Source organism: Podarcis liolepis (assembly GCF_965112155.1).
Source record: "Podarcis liolepis genome assembly, chromosome: 2".
NCBI lineage: Eukaryota > Metazoa > Chordata > Lepidosauria > Squamata > Lacertidae > Podarcis > Podarcis liolepis.
In genome coordinates, this window is record NC_139555.1 from 124,241,240 (window position 1) to 124,261,971 (window position 20,732).

General features: G+C 47.3%; 2 protein-coding genes across 4 annotated transcripts in view; one reads left to right on the forward strand and one right to left on the reverse strand.

Moving 5' to 3' along the window:
- LOC310701644 (uncharacterized protein) overlaps positions 1-14,097 on the forward strand; it is a 55,854-nt gene extending 41,757 nt beyond the window's left edge. Inside the window, exons 1-4 of one of the 3 annotated variants that reach the window (XR_014523078.1) lie at positions 6,013-6,846; positions 8,760-8,933; positions 11,694-13,050; positions 13,081-14,097. Coding sequence is in view for 2 of the 3 variants with exons in the window: in XM_083492866.1 (XP_083348992.1) it covers positions 8,801-8,933; positions 11,694-12,982 (1,422 nt within the window). In the remaining variant the exon portion in view is untranslated. Of the gene's footprint in view, positions 1-5,948; positions 6,847-8,759; positions 8,934-11,693 lie in introns of those variants that run through there. The other 2 variants (XM_083492865.1, XM_083492866.1) reach the window with 2 other exon arrangements.
- Positions 1-20,732, reverse strand: part of LOC310699299 (vomeronasal type-2 receptor 26-like) — a gene marked incomplete at its 3' end in the record, with an annotated part of 299,229 nt that overhangs the window by 181,392 nt on the left and 97,105 nt on the right. The window lies entirely within an intron of this gene.

The following is a 20,732-nucleotide window of genomic DNA, read 5'->3' on the forward strand; positions in this document are numbered from 1 at the left end:
GCTATGGGCTCGTTCCACATCTTCTGCCTTCAAACTAACTCCTTGAGTACTACTACTAATTTATTATTTATACCCCGCCCATCTGGCTGGGTTTCCCCAGCCACTCTGGGCGGCTTCCAAGAAAGCACTAAAATACAGTAACCTATTAAACATTAAAAACTTCCCTAAACAGGGCTGCCTTCAGATGTCTTCTAAAAGTTTGGTAGTTATTTTTCTCTTTGACATCTGATGGGAGGGCATTCCACAGGATGGGTGCCACTACCGAGAAGGCCCTCTGCCTGGTTCACTGTTACTTGGCTTCTCATACTGAGGGAACTGCCAGAAGGCCCTTGGCGCTGGACCTCAGTGTCCGGGCAGAACGATGGAGGTGGAGCATAGACAGGTTCTCAAAGTTTCTTCCAACTCTTTAGCCTGTATTTCTTCCGGAATTCCTCCCAGAATCATATTAGCTCTTTTTTTTCATTTTCCTGGGCTAGCTCTTTAGCTTGAATTGCTAATTGCTTCACTCCCTTAATTTTGACTCCTTCAAGCATTACAATATATAAATCCTAGTTAAAATATTTTTTAAAACTTCCACCACACGTCTCTTAGTTATCTTGCTCGCCTTTACATCTGTTCTTCAATCATTTCCCTTCCTTAGGTTCTTTCATAATCCGTCAAATCTTTATGTTCTCTATATTCTTAACAAGCTTAGTCTAAGCACAGCCAAACTTTCGTATTTGAGCCCTGCTTGTATAAATATTCATTTAAGCATTCCCATTGTTTCTGTATTATAGTTTTGGATTTATGCCTTATTAAATCTGTCAATTTTGCTAACTCCAGGTACTCACATAGTTTATTTAACCAGTCCCCTTTTGTAGGGATATAATTTCCTTTCCAGTGACTGGCTACCAACATTTTCGCTGCTGTTGTTGCATACAGAAAGATGTTAATTTTGTCTTTGGGGATATGCTTACTCAAGATTCCTAGTAAATATACTTTTGCCTTCCTGATATATGATACTGTCTGGTCAAGTTGCATGGAATCAATTTCAATCCGTTACCCCCGAGGATGTGGACAGGCTGCTTGGACGCGTGAAACCAACCACCTGTCTCCTTGATCCTTGCCCATCCTGGCTAATAAAAGCAAGCCGGGAAGGGCTGGGCGATGGGCTCTGCGGGGTGGTGAATGCTTCCCTCTGTGAGGGAACATTCCCAGATCCGCTGAAAGAGGCGGTCATTAAACCGCTTCTTAAAAAAACATATTTAGACCCGGCCAGTATGGCCAACTATCGCCCAGTCTCAAATCTTCCATTCTTGGGCAAGGTGATTGAGCGCGTGGTTGCTGAACAACTCCAGGCATGCCTGGAGGATGCAGACCATTTGGATCCCTTCCAATCGGGATTCAGGCCTCATCATGGGACTCAAACTGCCTTGGTCGCGCTGGTTGATGATCTCCGGTGAGCTAGGGACTAAGGTGAGAGTTGTTTCCTAGTTCTGCTGGATCTCTCAGCGGCCTTTGATACAATCGACCATAACATCCTTCTGGACCGTCTAGAGGGGCTGGGAGCTGGGGGCACTGTTATGCAGTGGTTTCGCTCCTTCTTCCTGGGCCGGGTTCAGAAAGTGGTGGTGGGGGATGAGTGTTCAGACCCCTGGGCCCTCACTTGTGGGGTGCCTCAGGGTTCCGTCCTCTCCCCCATGCTTTTTAACATCTATATGAAGCCGCTGGGAGAGATCATCAGGGGGTTTGGACTGGGTGTCCATCAATATGCAGATGATACCCAGCTCTACCTCTCTTTCAAATCAGAACCAGTGAAGACGGTGAAGGTCCTGTGTGAGTGTCTGGAGGCAGTTGGAGGATAGATGGCGGCTAATGGATTGAGGTTGAGTCCTGACATGACAGAAGTACTGTTTTTGGGGGACGGGGCGGGCTGGTGTGGAGGACTCCCTGGTCCTGAATAGGGTAACTGTGCCCCTGAAGGACCAGGTGCGCAGCCTGGGAGTCATTTTGGACTCACAGCTGTTCATGGAGGCGCAGGTCAATTCTGTATCCAGGGCAGCTGTCTACCAATTCCACCTGGTACGCAGGCTGAGACCCTACCTGCCCGCGGACTGTCTCGCCAGAGTGGTGCATGCTCTGGTTATCTCCCGCTTGGACTACTGCAATGCGTTCTACGTGGGGCTACCTTTGAAGGTGACTCGGAAACTACAACTAATCCAGAATGCGGCAGCTAGACTGGTGACTGGGGGCGGCCGCCAAGACCACATAACACCGGTCTTGAAAGACCTACATTGGCTCCCAGTACGTTTCCGAGCACAATTTAAAGTGGTGGTGTTGACCTTTAAAGCCCTAAACGTCCTCGGCCCAGTATACCTGAAGGAGCGTCTCCACCTCCATCATTCTGCCCGGACGCTGAGGTCCAGCGCTGAGGGCTTTCTGGCGGTTCCCTCATTGCGAGAAGCAAAGCTACAGGGTACCAGGCAGAGGGCCTTCTCGGTAGTGGCGCCTGCCCTGTGGAATGCCCTCCCATCAGATGTCAAAGCGATAAATAACTACCTGACATTCAGAAGACATCTTAAGGCAGCCCTGTTCAGGGAAGTTTTTAATCTCTGATATTTTAGTGTATTTTTGGTTTCTATGGAAGCCGCCCAGAGTGGCTGGGGAAACCCAGCCAGATGGGTGGGGTACAAATAATAAATTATTATTATTATTATTATTATCAGCAGATAAGCGGCTTAGCGGATCAGCTGTTAAGCGGCTTAGCGGATCAGCTGATAAGCGGCTTAGCAGCTTGGGGAAAAGGGGGGAGGAAAAAAACCCCACAGGAACTCGCAAGACATTTTTGTCTTGCGAAGCAAGCCCATAGGAAATTCATTTTGCGAAGCACCTCCAAAACGGAAAACCCTTTCGTCTAGCGGGTTTTTCGTCTTGCGAGGCATTCATCTTGCGGGGCACCACTGTACTTAACCTGATGTACCACTGTATTTTCATTCATTCCTTCTGCTAAATCTCTATAAGTTGGCCAGGCAATTTTTTTTTAATGTCGAGGTTGCCTCTATTGGAGAGGTCCACCTTGGAGTTCTTTCTATAATTCTCTCTTTTGTTCTCTCCCATACCTCAAATAGGGCCTTTCTCACAAGGCGGTTTGTAAATCCTTTATGCAATTGTATTTTCCCATAGAATAAATATCCATGCCAACCCCGTATTTTGTCCCAGCCTTCTAGTTCCAAAACTTCAGTATCTTTTAGTAACACCCACTATTTCATCCAACTCCAGCACACTGCTTCAAAATATCTTCTTAAATCTGGGACTGCAAATGCCCCCGTTTCTTTTGGCCCCATCATTATTTCTGATTTTATTCTTGCTTTCTTCCCTTGCCATATAAAATTGGCAAGGTCTCTTTGCCAGCTTTTAAAATATTTTGTCCCAATTATTATTGGGATAGTTTAAAATAAAATAGGATTATCTTTCTGTGTGAACGTAGACAAAGATCCTTGGAGACTCTGGCAGAAGTTGAACAAACAAGAAAGATTATTTTACAGAACAAAGTTGAAAAAAGCAAAGGATGTGTCAGGAGATAGATAATGTTCTTTCAGGAAACAGTAAACCTATTAATAAATTGTAGTAAATTTAGGGTATGTTACAGGCTTCTAAACAAAGTAGTAAATGCACAGCTTTTTTAAACTTCTGTTGCTTTTTTAAAGTTATTCCTCTTCAATGTTACAGGTGTCTAGAGAGGATGGCCAATGCTGACCTTAATTCCAGTTATTTCACTTCAGCTCCTTAACTTAGTTGTTGCAACTTAATATTTTAATTTTTAAACAAGGTGGTACTTTCTGTCAGCTTCCATGCTCCTGAGGTACTTCTGACAGTATAGAAGACCCAGGGGGTCACCACACCCTTCGTAACTGGTTTGGGATTCTTCTCTTTCTAGAAGATCTTTCCCTTCCTGACTGAAATGAGACCAAAGTAGACAGTATCCTCACAGCTTCTACTACCGAAGCTGATGGAAGGCACTCCGGGCCACCGAGGCCACCTGAGCCTCGAGCGACAGCAAGGCTCCAGGAGTACCCCCAAGCTGTGAACCTGCTTCTTTGGAGGAAACGTGACCCCGTGAAGAGTAGGTGGCCTAGGGAACCACCCACTAACAGTGCCTCGGGCTTATCTGGATTGAGCTTAAGTTTGTTGGCTCTCTCCAGTCCATTACCAAGGCAAGACCTTCCAGACCTTCCACTGCCTCACCTGCAGATGTAAAGGAGAAACAGAGCTGAGTGTCATCAGCATACTGCTGACAACGTACTCCAAACCTCCAGATAAGCCCACCCAGCAGTTTCATGTAGATGTTTAACAACCTAGGGGATAGGCTTGAGCCCTGAGGAACCCCACATTGAAGGTTGCATGGGGCTGAAAATCACTCTCCATGTACCACCCTCTGGGAACGACCATCCAACTAGGGCCCAAACCATCACAAAGTCATGCCAAACTCTCCTAGTTCGGAGTGTCGCTCCAGAAGGATACCATGGTCGATGGTATCAAAAGCCACTGACAGGTCGAGAAGAATGAACAGGGACATGTTTCCCTTAACTCTCGACAGAGGTCATCATCATACAGGGCGACCAAAGCAGTTTCTGGGCCCAAACTGGGCCTAAAACTCAATTGAAATGGATCCAGAAAACTAGTTTTTTCCAAAAGCACCTTGATCTGACCTGGCTTGCTTCTCAGCAGATGTGCCGACTTGAATAAAATAATAGGAGGGCCCAGGCAATCTCTGTCCAGCAGAATTGATCATATGATGCCGTGCACACACTCTATTTGAATGGCAATTCCGGTTAACTTTGGGGGTGCCAGGACCCCACAAATATTTTATTGGCAAAGCCGATCAGCCCCTAGGAGTTGGCTCTTGTGCTTCAGAACCGCAAAGGGCTGGGCTGCAGATTCTTCCACCCGGATCTCTGCAACTACTGAGAAGAGTTGAGTGCTGACTATTCCTGGCTCCCTGGAGCAGTCCTTGTTTCTGGTAATAAAGAGTTAGCTTCGCATGCTCTCTGCGATTTTTGCTGGCTGGCTCTAGGATTCCATGAATCCAAACTCCCTGGAGGAAGGGGGTGCGATGGGACTAGGACTCCCACCCCCCGCTTTACTTCAATCAGATACCTGAGCAGGAGGAAGACAACAAGGCAGCTCTGGAGCCCCTCCAGGAAATTCTCTGCCAGCGCCCCCAACCGTCCCCTGGCAATGCTTGGCTGGGCTTCCCTCCCACACCCTCTTCCTCCCAGTCTAATGGATGAGATGATGCCACACACCCCTCACCATTTTAATGTCAATCAACTTTTTTTGGAAGAGGGACAATGGAACCGTGGCCCCTGGGAGTTGGCTCCTGAGCCTCTTTCCACCCCCTCCCTGGGTAGTCAACCCTGAGGGCCCTGTTTGGCAATGGGGACCCTCATCTGAAGGACAAGGAAGGTCAGGGTTCGAATCCCCACGACAGTGTGAGCTCCCGTTGCTCTGTCCCAGCTTCTGCCAACCTAAGAGTTCAAAAACATACCAGTGCAAGCAGTTGTGGCATTTCTGTGCACTCTGGTTTTCACCAATGTACCCCGTTGCGCCAGAAGCGGTTTAGTCCTGCTGGCCACGTGACCCGGAAAAGCTGTTTGGGGACAAACGCCAGCCCCCTCGGCCTGACAGCGGAGACGAGCGCCCCAACCCCACAGTCGCCTTTGACTGGATGTAACCGTCCAGGGGTCCTTTACCTTTTGAATGTTCCAGTGTTATTGTGCGTGGGGGGAGGGGCTTCATTCTGCCAGGCAAGCCCTGCAGGTGTTGGGTTCCCACTTTGCAGCTGTATTGCATAGATCTGGGGCCCAGTAAGGGCCCTTTTTGGGGGGCCCTCCCTTCCCCATCACTGCATCTTTATCTCTTTGTCCTCTCTGCCCATCGACCCCCCTTACTCCTCCTGGAGTCTATTTCTGCGAGTCAGGTGGGGGTGCTACCCCCTCTATGATGGGGGGGGGGCAGTTCTTCCCTGTTCAGTTCTTCCTGTACTGGATCCTCAGGGATCCTGCACCTCAGCCCACAAGGCCGCTTTTCTGCAAGGTGGTTCTTTGGCCACTTCTTCCCTGACTCTGGTTTACAGAAAGCTGTGAAATCTGCACATGCCCAGAGTATGAGGGATTTTCAAAACTGTGGTTATGTTTGTTGTGGGGGAAGAAAGGGGGGGAGCTGTCTGCGGACAAAGGTCCAGGGGTCCTTCACCTTCGCCTTCCCTTTGGTGGGCATCGCACTTCAGTTTCCGCAAAGGGGCCCCTGGGGGTGCAGGGCAGGGGAGCATCTCTTGGCCCCCCCAGGAAAAGAGAAACGTGGGTGGAGGGGGGGAGACTTCCAAGGAGACCCTGCAGGTCCCCAACATCGCAGCCGGATCCCTCGTACCCTGCCGGTGGGTCCCAGGGAAGGCGCTTCCAGGAAAGGCGCTTTAACATTCAGGTTTTTAGTCATTTCAAAGTTGGGATCCAGATGCACACTGCAGAATGGTAACGGGGAACCCCCACCTCCCTTGTCGTCAGTCTGCATAAGATGGGGGGGGGGGCCTTGATGCAGAGTCCTTGGCCCAGATGGAGAAAGGAGGGCAGCCCTAGAGCGCAGAAGCAGGCAGGGAGAGGGAGGGGCGGTCTGGGCGCCCTCGGCTTGCCAAGGGTTAAAAGGAGCAGAGCTGGATTCCTAGAGAGGACAGGAAGGGGAGGGCGGGGGAGGGCAAGGTCCTCCCCAGCAGAAGCCCCTCCCTGCCCAGTCCCTTCCTGCAAGCAAAGCGGAGGCTGCTTTGTTCTCTCTGCTTTGCAAAAACTTCCTCGGTTCCCCTCCTGGAATCCGGTGAGTCTCTTCTCTCTTCCCCCTTGGGGTGCAGCGGGGAGAAGGGGGTCCCAGGGCTGCAAGGGAGGAGACATCCCCACCCCGTTCAGCTCATGCATGGGGGGGGGGAGATGACCCCCAAAGTCAGGGAGCAGAGGGTCCTGCCCCCAGTTCCTCTCCGCCAAGCCAGGGAGGGGCTGAGTGTCCAGCAGGTCTGCGACTCTGTTCTTCCTTTGGATCAAGATGCTGCCTTCCTTGTTGGGGAGGAGTCTTTGGGGCAACAAAAAGAGGGCATGGAAATAAGCCCCCTTCAGATTGAGGGGAAAGTCGCATTTCTTAACACAGAGAAGCATCCATGGAATCCGAGGAAGGAGACGCCCTGTGGAGTGGGGAGATACAGCCTCCCCCCCAAGTGTGGAGACTGGAGGGGAGACCCTCTCCCACCATCTACCCACTACAATTCCCAGAGTTCCCTGGCAAGAAGGGCGGATTGGTGACCACCCTGGGAATTGCAGTCTTTGGGCAGCAGGGCTGAAGCTGTCTCCTTGCAACTCTCAGGGTCCTGAACCAATTCTGGCTCCCAGGATTCTTGGGAGGAGTCCCTAGGGCCGGGGGAGATCTGGTTTCCAGCCTTGTTAAACATCTGCCCCCTCCCAGCAGAGCAAGTGCACAGACTGGCATGTGCCACTCTTGGGGGCAGGAGCTGCATCCAGCCTTTCTCAGCTCAATATTTTTAGGAAGACCAAGCCCCTCCTGCCCTGGCAAGGCACTGGGGTGAACCTGCCGCCGCCATCAGCAATTTGTGTGAATAATAATAATAACAATAATAATAATATTTACCTGCTACCCAGTTGACTGGGTTTTCCCAGACACTCCGGGCGGCTTCCAGCACATACAATATACAGGGCTGCCTTCAGGTGTCTTCTAAAGGTCACAGAGTTACTCATCTCCTTGACATCTGATGGGAGCGTGTTCCACAGGGAGGGGGCCACTACCAAGAAGGCCCTCAGCCTGCTTCCCTGTAACTTCTCTTCTTGCACTGAGGGAACCGCCAGAAGGCCCTGGGTGCTGGACCTCAGTGTTCAGGCTGAATGATGGGGGTGGAGACGCTCCTTCGGGTATCCTAGGCCAAGGCCGTTGAGTGTTTTAAAGCACCAACACTTTGAAAGTAGTTCCTTTAGGAGCGGTCTTACATGGTTCCAGCAGCCACTCCCAGTTACCAGTCTAGCCTCCGCATTCTGCAGAACACTAAGTGAATGACACAGAAGTTGCTACAAATGGTATAAGGAAACATGATAAGGAATTAAGGGGAAAGATGGTGTTGACCTGGAGTGGTTACAAAATTTCTGGTCTCTCCCCGAGTGCCACGGGCCCTGCTCCAAAGAGAGCTTCTCTAAAGAAAGCACAACCAAAAATCACTCCATTTTGCGTGAATAAGGAAAATGAGGAGGTGGCTAAGAAACAGCAGGAGCCAGATCCTATTCCCAACCTTCTAGGGTCTCTCAGCAGCTCTAATGAGGAGCAGAAAGAGGTTTGGGGCCCAGCCAGCTCAACTGCTAAGGCATCTCTTGCACTGAGACGTGGGGACACCTACATGTAATAGCTGCTCGGCTGTATTCTGCCCATGCTCTGGGGTTGCAGTTTTCAGGCTTGGGGACAGGATGGTGCCTGGTTCTTGCACCAAGTTCTATCCATAAGCCCCTCTGAGTTCAATGGAGTCTACTCTCAGGTCACTAGTGTGCATACCATGCCAGCCTTACGAAGTGGGGTGAGGTGCATACAGATTAAGTTGGAATCACTGTAGATGCTTCAAATGGGGTTTCTGTTGGGAAGGGGCTGCCCCATTTGTGCTTTTCCAGGAGCAGGGGAATATCTAGGGCAGGAGAATCCCTGCAGGGCCTCTGAGGCTCCCTTTGCTTCTTTTTCTCTTCCAGGACCCTGCAGCTTGTGATGGTTTCTTGACTCCTCAGGAAGGATGAAAGAGACTGAATCTGTAAAGCTAGCGAGGATGGAAGGGGGAAGATGGACAGTTGACCTGGTCAGGTTGTCTCCTGCATCCCTCCTCACAGCCTCTGAGCGTTCCCTCCCAGGGACCTCCGAGGGATCTGGTGAGTCCCAGGGGAGGGGAGATGGGGACATGGATGGATGGGGCTGGAGAGGTACTGGGGCTTGCTCATTTTGGGGGTGGGATGAGGCAGGCAGGCGGATGGAGTTTGAGAAGGTGGGCACCTTTTTGGGCTCCTCCACCTGCCTTCCAGCACCTTTGACATCTGCAGGCAATTTGAGCCAGGAATACGTCACAGCTCCCCGGCCACCGTGATGTATTAGCGCCAGTACTGGGCTCTGAATGCCCTACCAATGTCAGAGAACTCACTGATCCATCGCACAGCACTGGAAGCCATGATTCTTTAAATTACCTGATCCTAATTTCAGGATTGACTGCAGATGGGGTCTCTGTGTTTTGCCTTTTTCTTTTCTTTTAGGAATAACTTTTCCTTTTCTTTTAAAAACAAGGATCATATAGGACTAATATATGATACAAATATGTAGACTTCTCAGTCTTCTCATATGATTCTCAAAACTAGTAGAAGTAATTTGCAGGAATTTCTATAACATATGGTTCATCATTAGTGGTCAGTGTATCAGTTCTGAGTTCATGAATTGGTTTAAATTGGGCGGGGGGAGGAGGAGAGATAGGAGAGAACAGAGCAACAGAACAAGTGACTGATCCATCGCGCAGCACTAGAAGCTGATCCTAAATTCTTAAATTACCTGATCCTAATTTCAGGATTGACTGCAGGTGGGGCCTCCGTGAGTTGCCCCATTATCTTTTCTTTTTGGAACAACTTTTTATTGCTTTTAAAAGCAAGGATTATAGGACTAATAAGTGATACAAATGTATAGACTCATTCTTCTCATGTCATTTGAATATCTCAAAACTTGCAGAATAAATTTGCAGGAATAACACGTCGTTCCTCACTGGTGATCAGTGTATGAGTTCTGAGTTCATGAATTGGTATAAATTGAAACAAAAAAGGGTAAACAGCGGAGAACAGAAAACATTCAACTTCGCATAGCCGAATTCCTAGTCAAAAGCTCTTGTGGCCGTTGTGCTTAGATTAAGTGTGAGTAATAGTCATTTTCCATCTTACGTTACTAATTAAACTATCCTTATTTTTCGCTCTATCGGACGCACTTTTTCCCCTCCAGAAATGAAGAGGAAATGTTTGTGCGTCCTATGGAGCTAATGCAGGCTTTCGCTGAAGCCTGGAGGGCGATAGTGGTCGGTGCGCAGCGGGGGTTGGCGCTGCACACCCTGTGCTTCAGGCTGCTATCCGCAAGCCTTCGGAGCCCGGTGGGAACTCCCGCCGCACTCAAAAGGCTTGTGGATAGCTGCCTCTTCTGGGGGATGGGGTCGGGGGAAGCTCAGGCTTCCACCGCCCCAGCCCTGCAGCTAAAAACGAAGCCAGGAGAGTTAGCGGGATCCATCCCGCTCACTGTCTTGGCTTCTGCCAAAGCCGCCCGCAGCCTCTCCCGGCTGGAGACTTTGCGTGCGACTAAAGAGGAAGCCAAGACAGCCAGCGGGATGGATCCTGCTCACTGTCTTGGTTTCTTTGCTCTTTGGGGCTGGGGAGGGGAATAATTTTTTCCCCTTTATTTCCCCCCTAAAGACTAAGTGCGCCCTATGGTCCGGTACACCCTATGGAGCTAAAAATACAGTATACAGAGTTGGTCTCCTCATGAAAATGAGAGGAGATTCAAAGTGAAGTAAGAGATTTAGAAAAAAGTTTAAATTTAGACCAAATTTAGATTGAGGCAACAGCTGGTGGGGAGTGTGCAGGTGAAGATGTTCCTGCTTGTTTCAGAGGAGGCACGGACGTTGCTGGATCCTGACAAGAGAGCTTTGCGTAAGGAAGTCAAGGAGGAGAATTGTGGGATCATGGACCCTCTCATTAAACATCAATTTTGAAATTCCATACATACCTCTATTTCGGGGTGGCCAACTTCCAAGAGACTGCGATCTACTCGCAGAATTAAAAACTGGGAGTGATCTACCCCTGTTTTTGAGGGGTTCGGGTCAAAGTTGTTGAGCTTTTATTTGCAACTCACCAAAGGAGTGCTGGGGGGAAAACAGCCTCCAGCCTCGGTTTGTAAGCTCTGTCTTCCATTCTCCAACAATGGAGGGAGGATCCGGGAGGGGGCCAGCGATTGACTGCGATTGACCAAAACCTTGCAGGGATCTGCCAGTAGATAATGATTGACCTGTTGGACACCCCTTTTCTATTTGATGAACCTCCACTATTTGGAAGGAGACCAACAGCATCTGGGATTCTAACATCCACACCGTGAGCCCTGAATGGAGGGATATCAACTGTTTGTGAATATTCTTTGTCTAGTCATGCCTTTTGAAACAATGACCAGGCTTGTCTGAACCACCCAGGCCTTCTTAAATGTGGGCTTGAGAGTTTTTAGGGAAGTTGAAGTAACTTCTGTCAGGTTTGTTGTTTTGGCTTCTGTTTGCATTTGATTGACCAAAGAGATGACTGACCTTGCATATGGGGTGGATTCCAGGATTGAGCCAAATAAAATCTATCCCAGATAAAAGCCAAGCAATATGTCAGTTAATACCAGCCAACTATTGTAAGGCCTCACATCGTAACTTCAGTCCTTCCCTTATCACAAGCATTCATTAACTTTGTTCAATGATGGATGTGAAGCACGTCCCCTTCACTCTGAGTGGGGTTGGGGTCCGGGACAGCAATGCAGAGTTAGCACGACTTACCCTAACATGGCAGTGCATTGCTGGGGGAGGGGTCAGGTGGTGGGTTTCTTCTTGAGGCGATAATTATATTTTCTCTTCATTGCAGTTGGTGATGAATGGGAAGGGAAGAACAAGGGGGACCACAACAGAATCCACATATCAGAGAAATCAAATAAATATTCAGAGTATGGAGAGAACATCGGCCAGAGCTCCCAGTCCACCTCCCATCAACGAAAGAGCTTCATTTGGAGGGATAGCCTCACTTCACATGAAAGAATTCACAGAGGAAAGAAATTGTATCACTGCAGAGAATGTGAAAAGAGCTTCAGTCAAAAGGATCATCTCACTCGCCATCAAAGAATACATACAGGGGAAAAATCCTATCAGTGCTTAGAATGTGGGAAGCGCTTCAGTCACAGATCATATCTCACTTCCCATCAAAGAATTCATACAGGGGAGAAACCATATCAGTGCTTGGAATGTGGAAAAAGCTTCAGTCAGAGGCAGAATCTCACTTCCCATCAAAGAATTCATTCAGGGGAGAAACCATATCAGTGCTTGGAATGTGGGAAGAGTTTCAGTCACAGACATCATCTCACTTCCCATCAAAGAATTCATACAGGGGAGAAACCCTATCAGTGCTTGCAATGTGGAAAGAGCTTTAGTCACAGAAGCCATCTCACTTCCCATCAAAGAATTCATACAGGGGAGAAACCCTATCAGTGCTTGGAATGTGGGAAGAGCTTCAGGCAGAACAACAATCTCGCTTCCCATCAAAGAATACATACAGGGGAGAAACCCTTTCAGTGCTTAGAATGTGGGAAGCGCTTCAGTCACAGATCATATCTCACTTTGCATCAAAGAATTCATACAGGGGAGAAACCTTTTCAGTGCCTGGAATGTGGGAAGAGCTTCAGTAGGAGCACCCATCTCACTTCCCATGAAAGAATTCATTCAGGGGAGAAATCCTTTCAGTGCTTAGAATGTGGAAAGAGCTTCAGTCAGAGGCAGGGTCTCACTTCCCATCAAAGAATTCATACAGGGAAGAAACCATATCAGTGCTTCGAATGTCGGAAGAGCTTCAGTCACAGCAGCCAACTCACTTCCCATCAAAGAATTCATACAGGGGAGAAACCCTATCAGTGCTTGGAATGTGGGAAGAGCTTCAGTCGAAAGGACAGTCTCACTTTGCATCAAAGAATACATACAGGAGAGAAATCCTTTCAGTGCTTAGAATGTGGGAAGCGCTTCAGTCACAGATCATATCTCCCTTCCCATCAAAGAATTCATACAGGGGAGAAACCCTATCAGTGCTTGGAATGTGGGACGAGCTTCAGTCACAGGCACAGTCTCGCTTTGCATCACAGAATTCACACCAGAGAGAAATCTTCTTAGTGTTTGGAATGTGGGAAGAGCTTCAGTCAGAGTGCCACTCTCATGGCCCACCAAATAATTCATACAGGGTTGAAAGCATATCAGCGCATGGAATGTAGATAAAATTTCACTCGTAAAAAAGTCAATTCAAGAACTCACAGCATGGTGAATAATAGAATGGTAGATTCGGAATCTAGTCCAACTCCCGCCAATGCAGAAAAAAATCATTTCAAGCATCCATGACAGATGGCCATCCAACTTCTCCTTAAATACCTCCAATGAAAGAGAGTCCACCCCCTTCTGAGGGAGTTCCTTTTCACTGCTGGCTCTTACTATCAGAAAGTTCTTCCTGATCTTTAGGAGAAATCTCCTTTTGTGTTGCTTGAATCACCTCTTCAGATTCCTTCATGACCTTGAGAAGGACTTCTGTATGTCTGAGAATGTCCAGGGGATTGGACCATGCTCTATATTCAGGGGGGAACCCATGGAGAGGAGTCTGATATAGGGCTTAAGTCGTCTAGGCATTGGTCAGATTGTCATAATTACAGACATACTTACTGGTTTGGACGGAAGTGATTCGTATTCCAGGGGAAGTGGTGACCCTGAGATTACAGGTGCTCTCACCAATATTGTCCAAACGTCCAGTAAAACTTTGACACAGCAGACCAATACCCACTGATGTTGATGTATTGGGAGTTTAGGTTTAGGGCCGTGTGGTATTGCTTCATTGTATGTGGGGTCCCTATAAAGGGAACTTCTTCCTCTAGGTGGGAGGGAGACTGGTCAATTTACCATCAGTTGAATGTAACATTTAAGTCAGATTTTTTAAAACGGATTTGCAGAACAAAACTCACAATTTGAAAGGGAGTTATTATGCTCCAGGATTAAAATATTATCTAAATGTTACTGGAGTGAGATACAAAGAATGAAATGATAAAATCATGAATGAGAAGCTGGGCCAGAGATGTAGGACAAAACATTGACTTTGCTTTGTGGGAACAACTGTGGAAAGTAAATTTAAGATTTCCAGCTTCCTACATTCTAAGGGAAAACTTCATGAAGATGATGCAGAGGAGTCAATCAAGATCATCAAGGGTCTGAAACCAAGCCTTATGAGGAGGGCTTGAAGGAACGGGGGTGGGGGGTGTAATCAAAGCCTTCCATTTCCAATTGCAGTGTTCTGAGGTGATACTTGGAGCTTTTATTTGGTGCTTTTGTTTTTGCTAAATGTAATTGCGTTTTTATTTGGCTTTTTCATTTTTGTGACTGTGGCTTGTTCTCTGTTTTTGATTGATTGTGTGACTGCGGCAATGCATAAAAGCCCCATCCAAACAATGTCTATCATCAGTGCAGGTAAGAAAAAATAATAATTTTAATTTTAATCTAAAGTACTGTCTTCTTTTTTTTATAGTACAGTACATTGATTATTGCTTTCATTTTATGGATCAGTGATCTCGTTAGATAGTAAAATTCATGTTAAGTTGCTGTTTTAGTTGTTTTTAAAATTCTGGAATTTATTAATCTGTTTTGCATTACTTTCTTTTTTTTTCTTTTTCTTACAATTTTTAAATTTGCTGTACAATTTTTTCCTTTCCCTCCCCCCCCCCATACCCATTGGAAGGGTTCAAACAATTATCCTCAGCCACGGGCATAGTTCTGTACCATTTTAGAAAGAATTTTAATTTCAGTTCTCTGAATTTGCTTACTTAAATCTCATCTGTTCCTTTCATTATCCTTTCAACCGTTGCTTCGCTAACTTGTTCTTCCTTACTCCACATCTTTTGAATAAGTTGGGTTGTCTGTTCATTATTTGTAATCATTCTCTTATAGATTTTACCTATCATTCCTTGTTTCGTTTTTTCCATTTGTTGGTATAGTTCCTCTATTGGCTCTTCTAAACTCCTATTTCCTGTTTCTTGGACTTTGGAAATTTTGTTGTATATTCCTCCAATTTTTAACCAGTATTGGTTACCTATATTCTCTATTACTTCCTGCAATGACTTTAAGGACTCTCCTCTATACATACCTTTAACTATATGATATCCCTTAGCGTTTAGAATTTCCCACCATTTGGGATTATCTGTTACCTCATAAATACTTTCTAAGGGTGCACTTAGAGAAATCCTTTTTAACCATAAAGGTTACATAATCTCAGCTCATTACAAACAGTGAAGATACCAGGCAGCCTGACATCTGGCTGGTTGATAGGGGATCAAATACTTATTTCACTCATTGTAATACACACCAATCTCTGACTTTTGTCTTCTGGGTTTCTGGGGGTTTTCCAGGTTGTTATTCCATAAATAAAAAGCAAAGTAAAAAACAATGCAACAAAACAATAAAAAGAAAAATGAACAAGAACATTTAAAAACAAAAACATTTAAAAACACATCCAGTATTTCCATATCCTTATCTTTCTTTTAATTGTTTCATCGACCTCCTCGCACCTCCCTTTTTTGTATTCTAATTCAATTTAGCTATTTCAGCAAATCCTTTCCATCTTTCTCAATTTTTGTTCTATAATTTACCTTAACCCAATCTGACCTTAAATTTTACACTTTGGCCCATTAACAATCCATTTTTACTTAATTCTTTGTAACATTTCTGCTAAAACCATGTAACTTCATTCCAGCATCCTTCTAACATTCATTAATTTTACTATATTTTTGTAAATATGCTTTAATTTTTTTCCAATCTTCTTCCACCAACTCTTCTCCCTCGGATTCTGCCAGTCATTTCCGCCAGTTCCATGTAGTCCATCAACTTCATCTGCCATTCTTCCCTGGTGGGTAGATCTTGTGTCTTCCAGTGCTTTGCGATAAGTATTCTTGCTGCTGTTGTAGCATACATAAGAAAAGTTCTATCCTTCTTTGGCACCAATTGGCCGACCATGCCCAGGAGAAAGGCCTCTGGTTTCTTCAGAAAGGTATATTTAAGTACCTTCTTCATTTCATTATAGATCATCTCCCAGAATGCCTTAATCTTTGGGCATGTCCACCAAAGGTGAAAGAATGTACCTTCAGTTTCATTACATTTCCAACATTTATTATCGGGCAAATGGTAAATTTTTGCAAGCTTGACTGGTGTTATGTACCACCTATAAATCATTTTCATTAAATTCTCTTTTAAGGTATTACATGCCGTAAACTTCATACCAGTGGTCCATAACTGTTCCCAGTCAGCCATCATAATATTATGTCCAACATCTTGTGCCCATTGAATTGGTCATTTCTTTGTCAGAGGGCAAAGGGGCAAATTTAGTTGGGAATCAAATACTTTCCCCCCTCACTGTACCTTCATCACTTTAATACATACCGTATTTTTAGCTCCATAAGATGCACCTGACCATAAGGCGCACCTAGTTTTTAGAGGGGGGATGCAAAAAACAAACAAACATAATTTAAACGGAGCGCTGAGCAGAGCCTGCATGCATCCCAGGCTCTGCTCAGCGCTCCCTTTCACGAGCCGCATGGAGCGTATGTGTGGCTCTTGGGGGCTTTTGCCCCAGGAGGGAGAAGGGCAGCCCGTCAGTGACAGGCTGCCCTTCTCCCTCCTCGGGGAAAAGCCCCCAAGAGCCACACACACACACTCCGCGCAGCTCTTTAAAGGGAGCATGGCTCTTGGGCGCTTTTGCAAGAGGTGGGTGAAGTGAGAAAGCCATGCTCTGTCCCTTCCCCCACCTCCCGCGAAAGCCATGGATTGCTGTGCGAAGCCGGTGCAGGGGAGCGGGATGAAGGCTCCCCGCTCCCCTGCGAAGACTTCGCGCGGCTAAGCTGGAAGCTAGAACAGCGAGAGGGAGCGCTGCGCAGTGCTCCCTTTCGCTGTTCTGGCTTCTGGGGTAGCCCACGAAGCCTGCATTTGCTCCATAGGACGCACATGAAGTGAAGGCCCAAGACAGGAGTTGATCATCATGTGAGCTGCGCACAGGTGGGCTGAAGCGAGCTTCCGGCTAGCCTGCAAGCTAGGCAGATACATTTTGGGCTGTGACCTTTACACATCTTCCAGTCCCGAGATCGTGGGGTGGTACAAGGTTATTTTGGCACCTGTTTCCACAGCGTCATTTTCTCCTTGCACAGTGTATGACGAAGGAGACAAAAGGTCTCAGGGACAAAGGTTACAGACAGGACACTGCAGACTGCCGAGACCGCAAAAGGTCAGACAGAGGGAACGATGTAAAAAACAGCCATGACTTGTCTGAGGGGAGGTATGCTACGTACCCCAGGGTCACGCGTGCAGGCAGACTGTGGCTGCCTGCTGGCGGAGAAGTGTGCTCCCTCCGGACCCCACTCACCACTCCGCGATATCCCTACACGCACACACATTTCCCCTTTTTAGGAGGGGAAAAGTGTGTCTTATAGAGCGAAAAATACGGTAGCTAAACAAATTTACATATGAACACCACTACATTGTATGCACTCCGTACATTTAAAATTGCTTTTACCCTTTGAGTTTTTTGATGTGAAGGAGTGAACCTTGAGCGAAATACTTTCCGCACTCCATACATTTAAATGGGTTTCCCCGTTTGTTGATGTTTTGCATGGGTTCTATTATCAGTGAAAGTCTTTCCCTGTGTGAGTTTGTTGATGCAAAGTAAGCTGTGCCTTCTAAATGGTTTATACCCTGTGTGTGTTTGCTCATGTGAACTAAGGCTTGGCTTCACATTCCACACATTCAATTTGTTTCTCTCCCGTGTGAGTTCATTGATGTACTCTTAAGTGATCGACGTTGACTAAACCCCTTTTCACACGCCATACATTTAAATGTGAATTTGTCTGGTGTATAGTAAGGTTTTATTTCAATCTGAACTATGTTTCACACGTCAAACAACCCTAGAATAAAGCAGTTTCCTGAACACTGAACAGGTCCTTTATGGATCAAAAAGGAACAATTATGTAAATATACAACCTGAGGCCACTGTGGGTACAAGGATGGGGCTGCATATGTGGGGCTGGAGCTGTGTGTCTTGTATTTCCCATAATTTTTGCACATTTTTAATGCCAATACAGAAATTAAATAAAAATTTAAAATGTATTGGTATGCCAGTGATCTATATTGGTATCATAGAATCTACTGTCAAACAGCTCTTACTGCCAGAAAGTTTTTCCGTATGTTTAGTCGGAATCTCCTTCCCTAAAACATGAAGCCATTGGTTCGAGTGAGTCCTTGTTAACTCTTTTTGTTAACCCATTTCCTACCTCAAGTATTTGGGAGGGAGGGGAAGGTTCATCTCCAAGGTGGATTCTTTAAAGTTTATAAAGGTTTAGCCGAATCCTTTGCTATTCAATCTCAGAAATCACGTGTTGGTGTCCCTGTGTCAATTCTCTGAGAGCATGCAAGACGGGGGCACCGCCGGAAGCCATTTCAACACGCCACGATGTGACCGGCTTCTCTCCCCCCCGTGGTTCCTTTGATGGCTCTTTAGCTTATACTTATCATGAAACCTCTCCCCGCACTCGGGGCACTGATACGGCTTTCCCCCCATGTGCATTCTCTGGTGTGTGAGAAGGTGCGATTTTTCGTAAAAGTTTCTGTTGCATTGCAAGCAGTTGTAGGGTTTGTCTCCTGCGTGAATCCTCTGGTGCGACTTCAGGTTGGACGTCTGATGGAAGCTCTTCCCGCACACCGAGCACCGATACGGTTTCTCCCCTGTGTGGATCCCTTCGTGGGAGGTCAGCTGCGAGCGCCGAATGAAGCTCTTGCCGCTCAGTCAGTAGGAGGCTGGGCTAGGATGTCCCTCGTGCTCCTTTGCAACTCTGCAATTCTCTGATTCCCTACGTCCAGGCTAAGGAGCATAGCTCAGTGGCAGGGCGTCTGCCTCGCATGCAGACAGTCGCAGGTTCAAACCCTACATGCGGCGTCTGTAGGTAGGGCTGGGAATGTCCTTCCTCCGGAGCTTTGGAGAGTCGCTGCCAGCCCAAGGTGGGCAACTCTTGATTCCGATGCACTCTTGACACACACTCCCCATCCGGCCGGCGGGGAGGCATCACTTTCGACCCCCCACCCCCAGCGGCGTAGCGTGGGTTGTCAGCACCCGGGGCAAGGCAAGTAATTTGCGCCCCTGCCAGGTAGGGGCAGAGAGTTGCGAGGGCGAGCGCGCGCCCCCCCAGATGTTGCGCCCTGTGCGGCCGGCCCCCCCTGCACCCCCCACGCTACGCCACTGCCCACCCCCCAAATTCCACTCACCCGTCCAGACCCAAATGCAGCAGGATGTGACTCTCCCTGAAATGCAGGAGGGGGGTGTTTGGGTGGGTGGGATTTAACCCTTAGTGAGTCTGGCTTTTTTGGGCAGGGGAGGTCTTTGCACAGGGGGAGATCAGACGGAGGAAGGGAATCGACCAGGGAGAGGCGATCACTTAGGCGTTGCTGGATCCGGGGAGAGTTCCACTTCTTCTCTTCTTGCTCTTGCAAAGTAGACTTGGAGAAGGGGGGGCTGTCCCCTCCCCCCCACGCTTTTCTTGCTATGGGAAAGTGCATCTCAGGGTTAAAGAGTTCGAGTCCAGGCGCCTAGAGAGGCTGCAGAGGGAACGGCAACACTTCTTCCTTGCTGCTCACGCCCCCGCAGCCTTCCTGCTTTTTGTGAATGGTGCTTGGAACATATGCGTCACCCTACGTGGCTCCCAGGAGGGCGCAAATTGCGTTTGAGTGGCAAGCAAAATGCAGTTTTTCCTGGGAGGGGAAAAACCCATGGTCTGGGGTTGTACCAACTCCTGGCTGGGTTAAAGGGGAGCCTGTGCCAATCTCTCTTCCACACATATCATTTCCTTTTCCTTTTTTACAAATTTAAACAGATAAATGTATATTTTGTTATCAAAGTTATCATTGACTTTCCTCTCCCCCCCCCCCCATCCATGGTTCATTTTAATAACTCTCTTCTACTACATAATCTGGGATGTGGGTGGCGCTGTGGTTTAGCTCCCGTCGCTCGGTCCCTGCTTCTGCCAACCTAGCAGTTCGAAAGCACGTCAAAGTGCAAGTAGATAAATAGGTACCGCTCCGGCGGGAAGGTAAATGCGCTGCTCTGGTTGGCCAGAAGTGGCTTAGTCATGCTGGCCACATGACCTGGAAGCTGTATGCCAGCTCCCTCAGCCAGTAAAGCAAGGTGAGCGCTGCAACCCCAGAGTCGTCTGCGACTGGACCTAACGGTCAGGGGTCCCTCTAGCCATTACCTTTACTACATAATCTATTCCCCTCCCCCACATTCTCGTTTCCCCCGTTTTATATCAAATTTTTGTTAATTGCTCTTTAATTACTCCCATTAGCCTGTCCGTGTTGCATCAAGTTCAGGATCTATGCGCTTGCCTGTTGATTTTATTGCACTGCATATGAGTGTGCAAGTATAGCTCAGGCGACCCAAAATAATCAAAGAGACGGAACAATTCCCCTATGACGAAAGTTTGCATCGTCTGGGGGCTTTATAATTCAAAGCAGGGCAGTCCAACCCCTCAGACCAAGTGGGCCGCAAGAATGCCTTGACACGGGGATGCTGGGAAGTTTTTGCTTCTGCACATGAGTCTGAGAATTTTCTGAACAGTTCCCATTGAGTTCATGAAACAGTGTACCTTGACCTGTTCATAATGCATTGCTGACCACATCTACGGAACATGATTGTTGTATTCTTTCATGTTATGATCAATCATTAGTAACTGTTTTAGTCTTGCTATATCAATCATTAGTTATAATTTAATTAGGAGGTTTCATGCCTGTCTAGTTCTGTGCTCCATTTCCCAGCCTTTAATCTATTGGTGATTAATGCCTATACGTAACCCTCGCC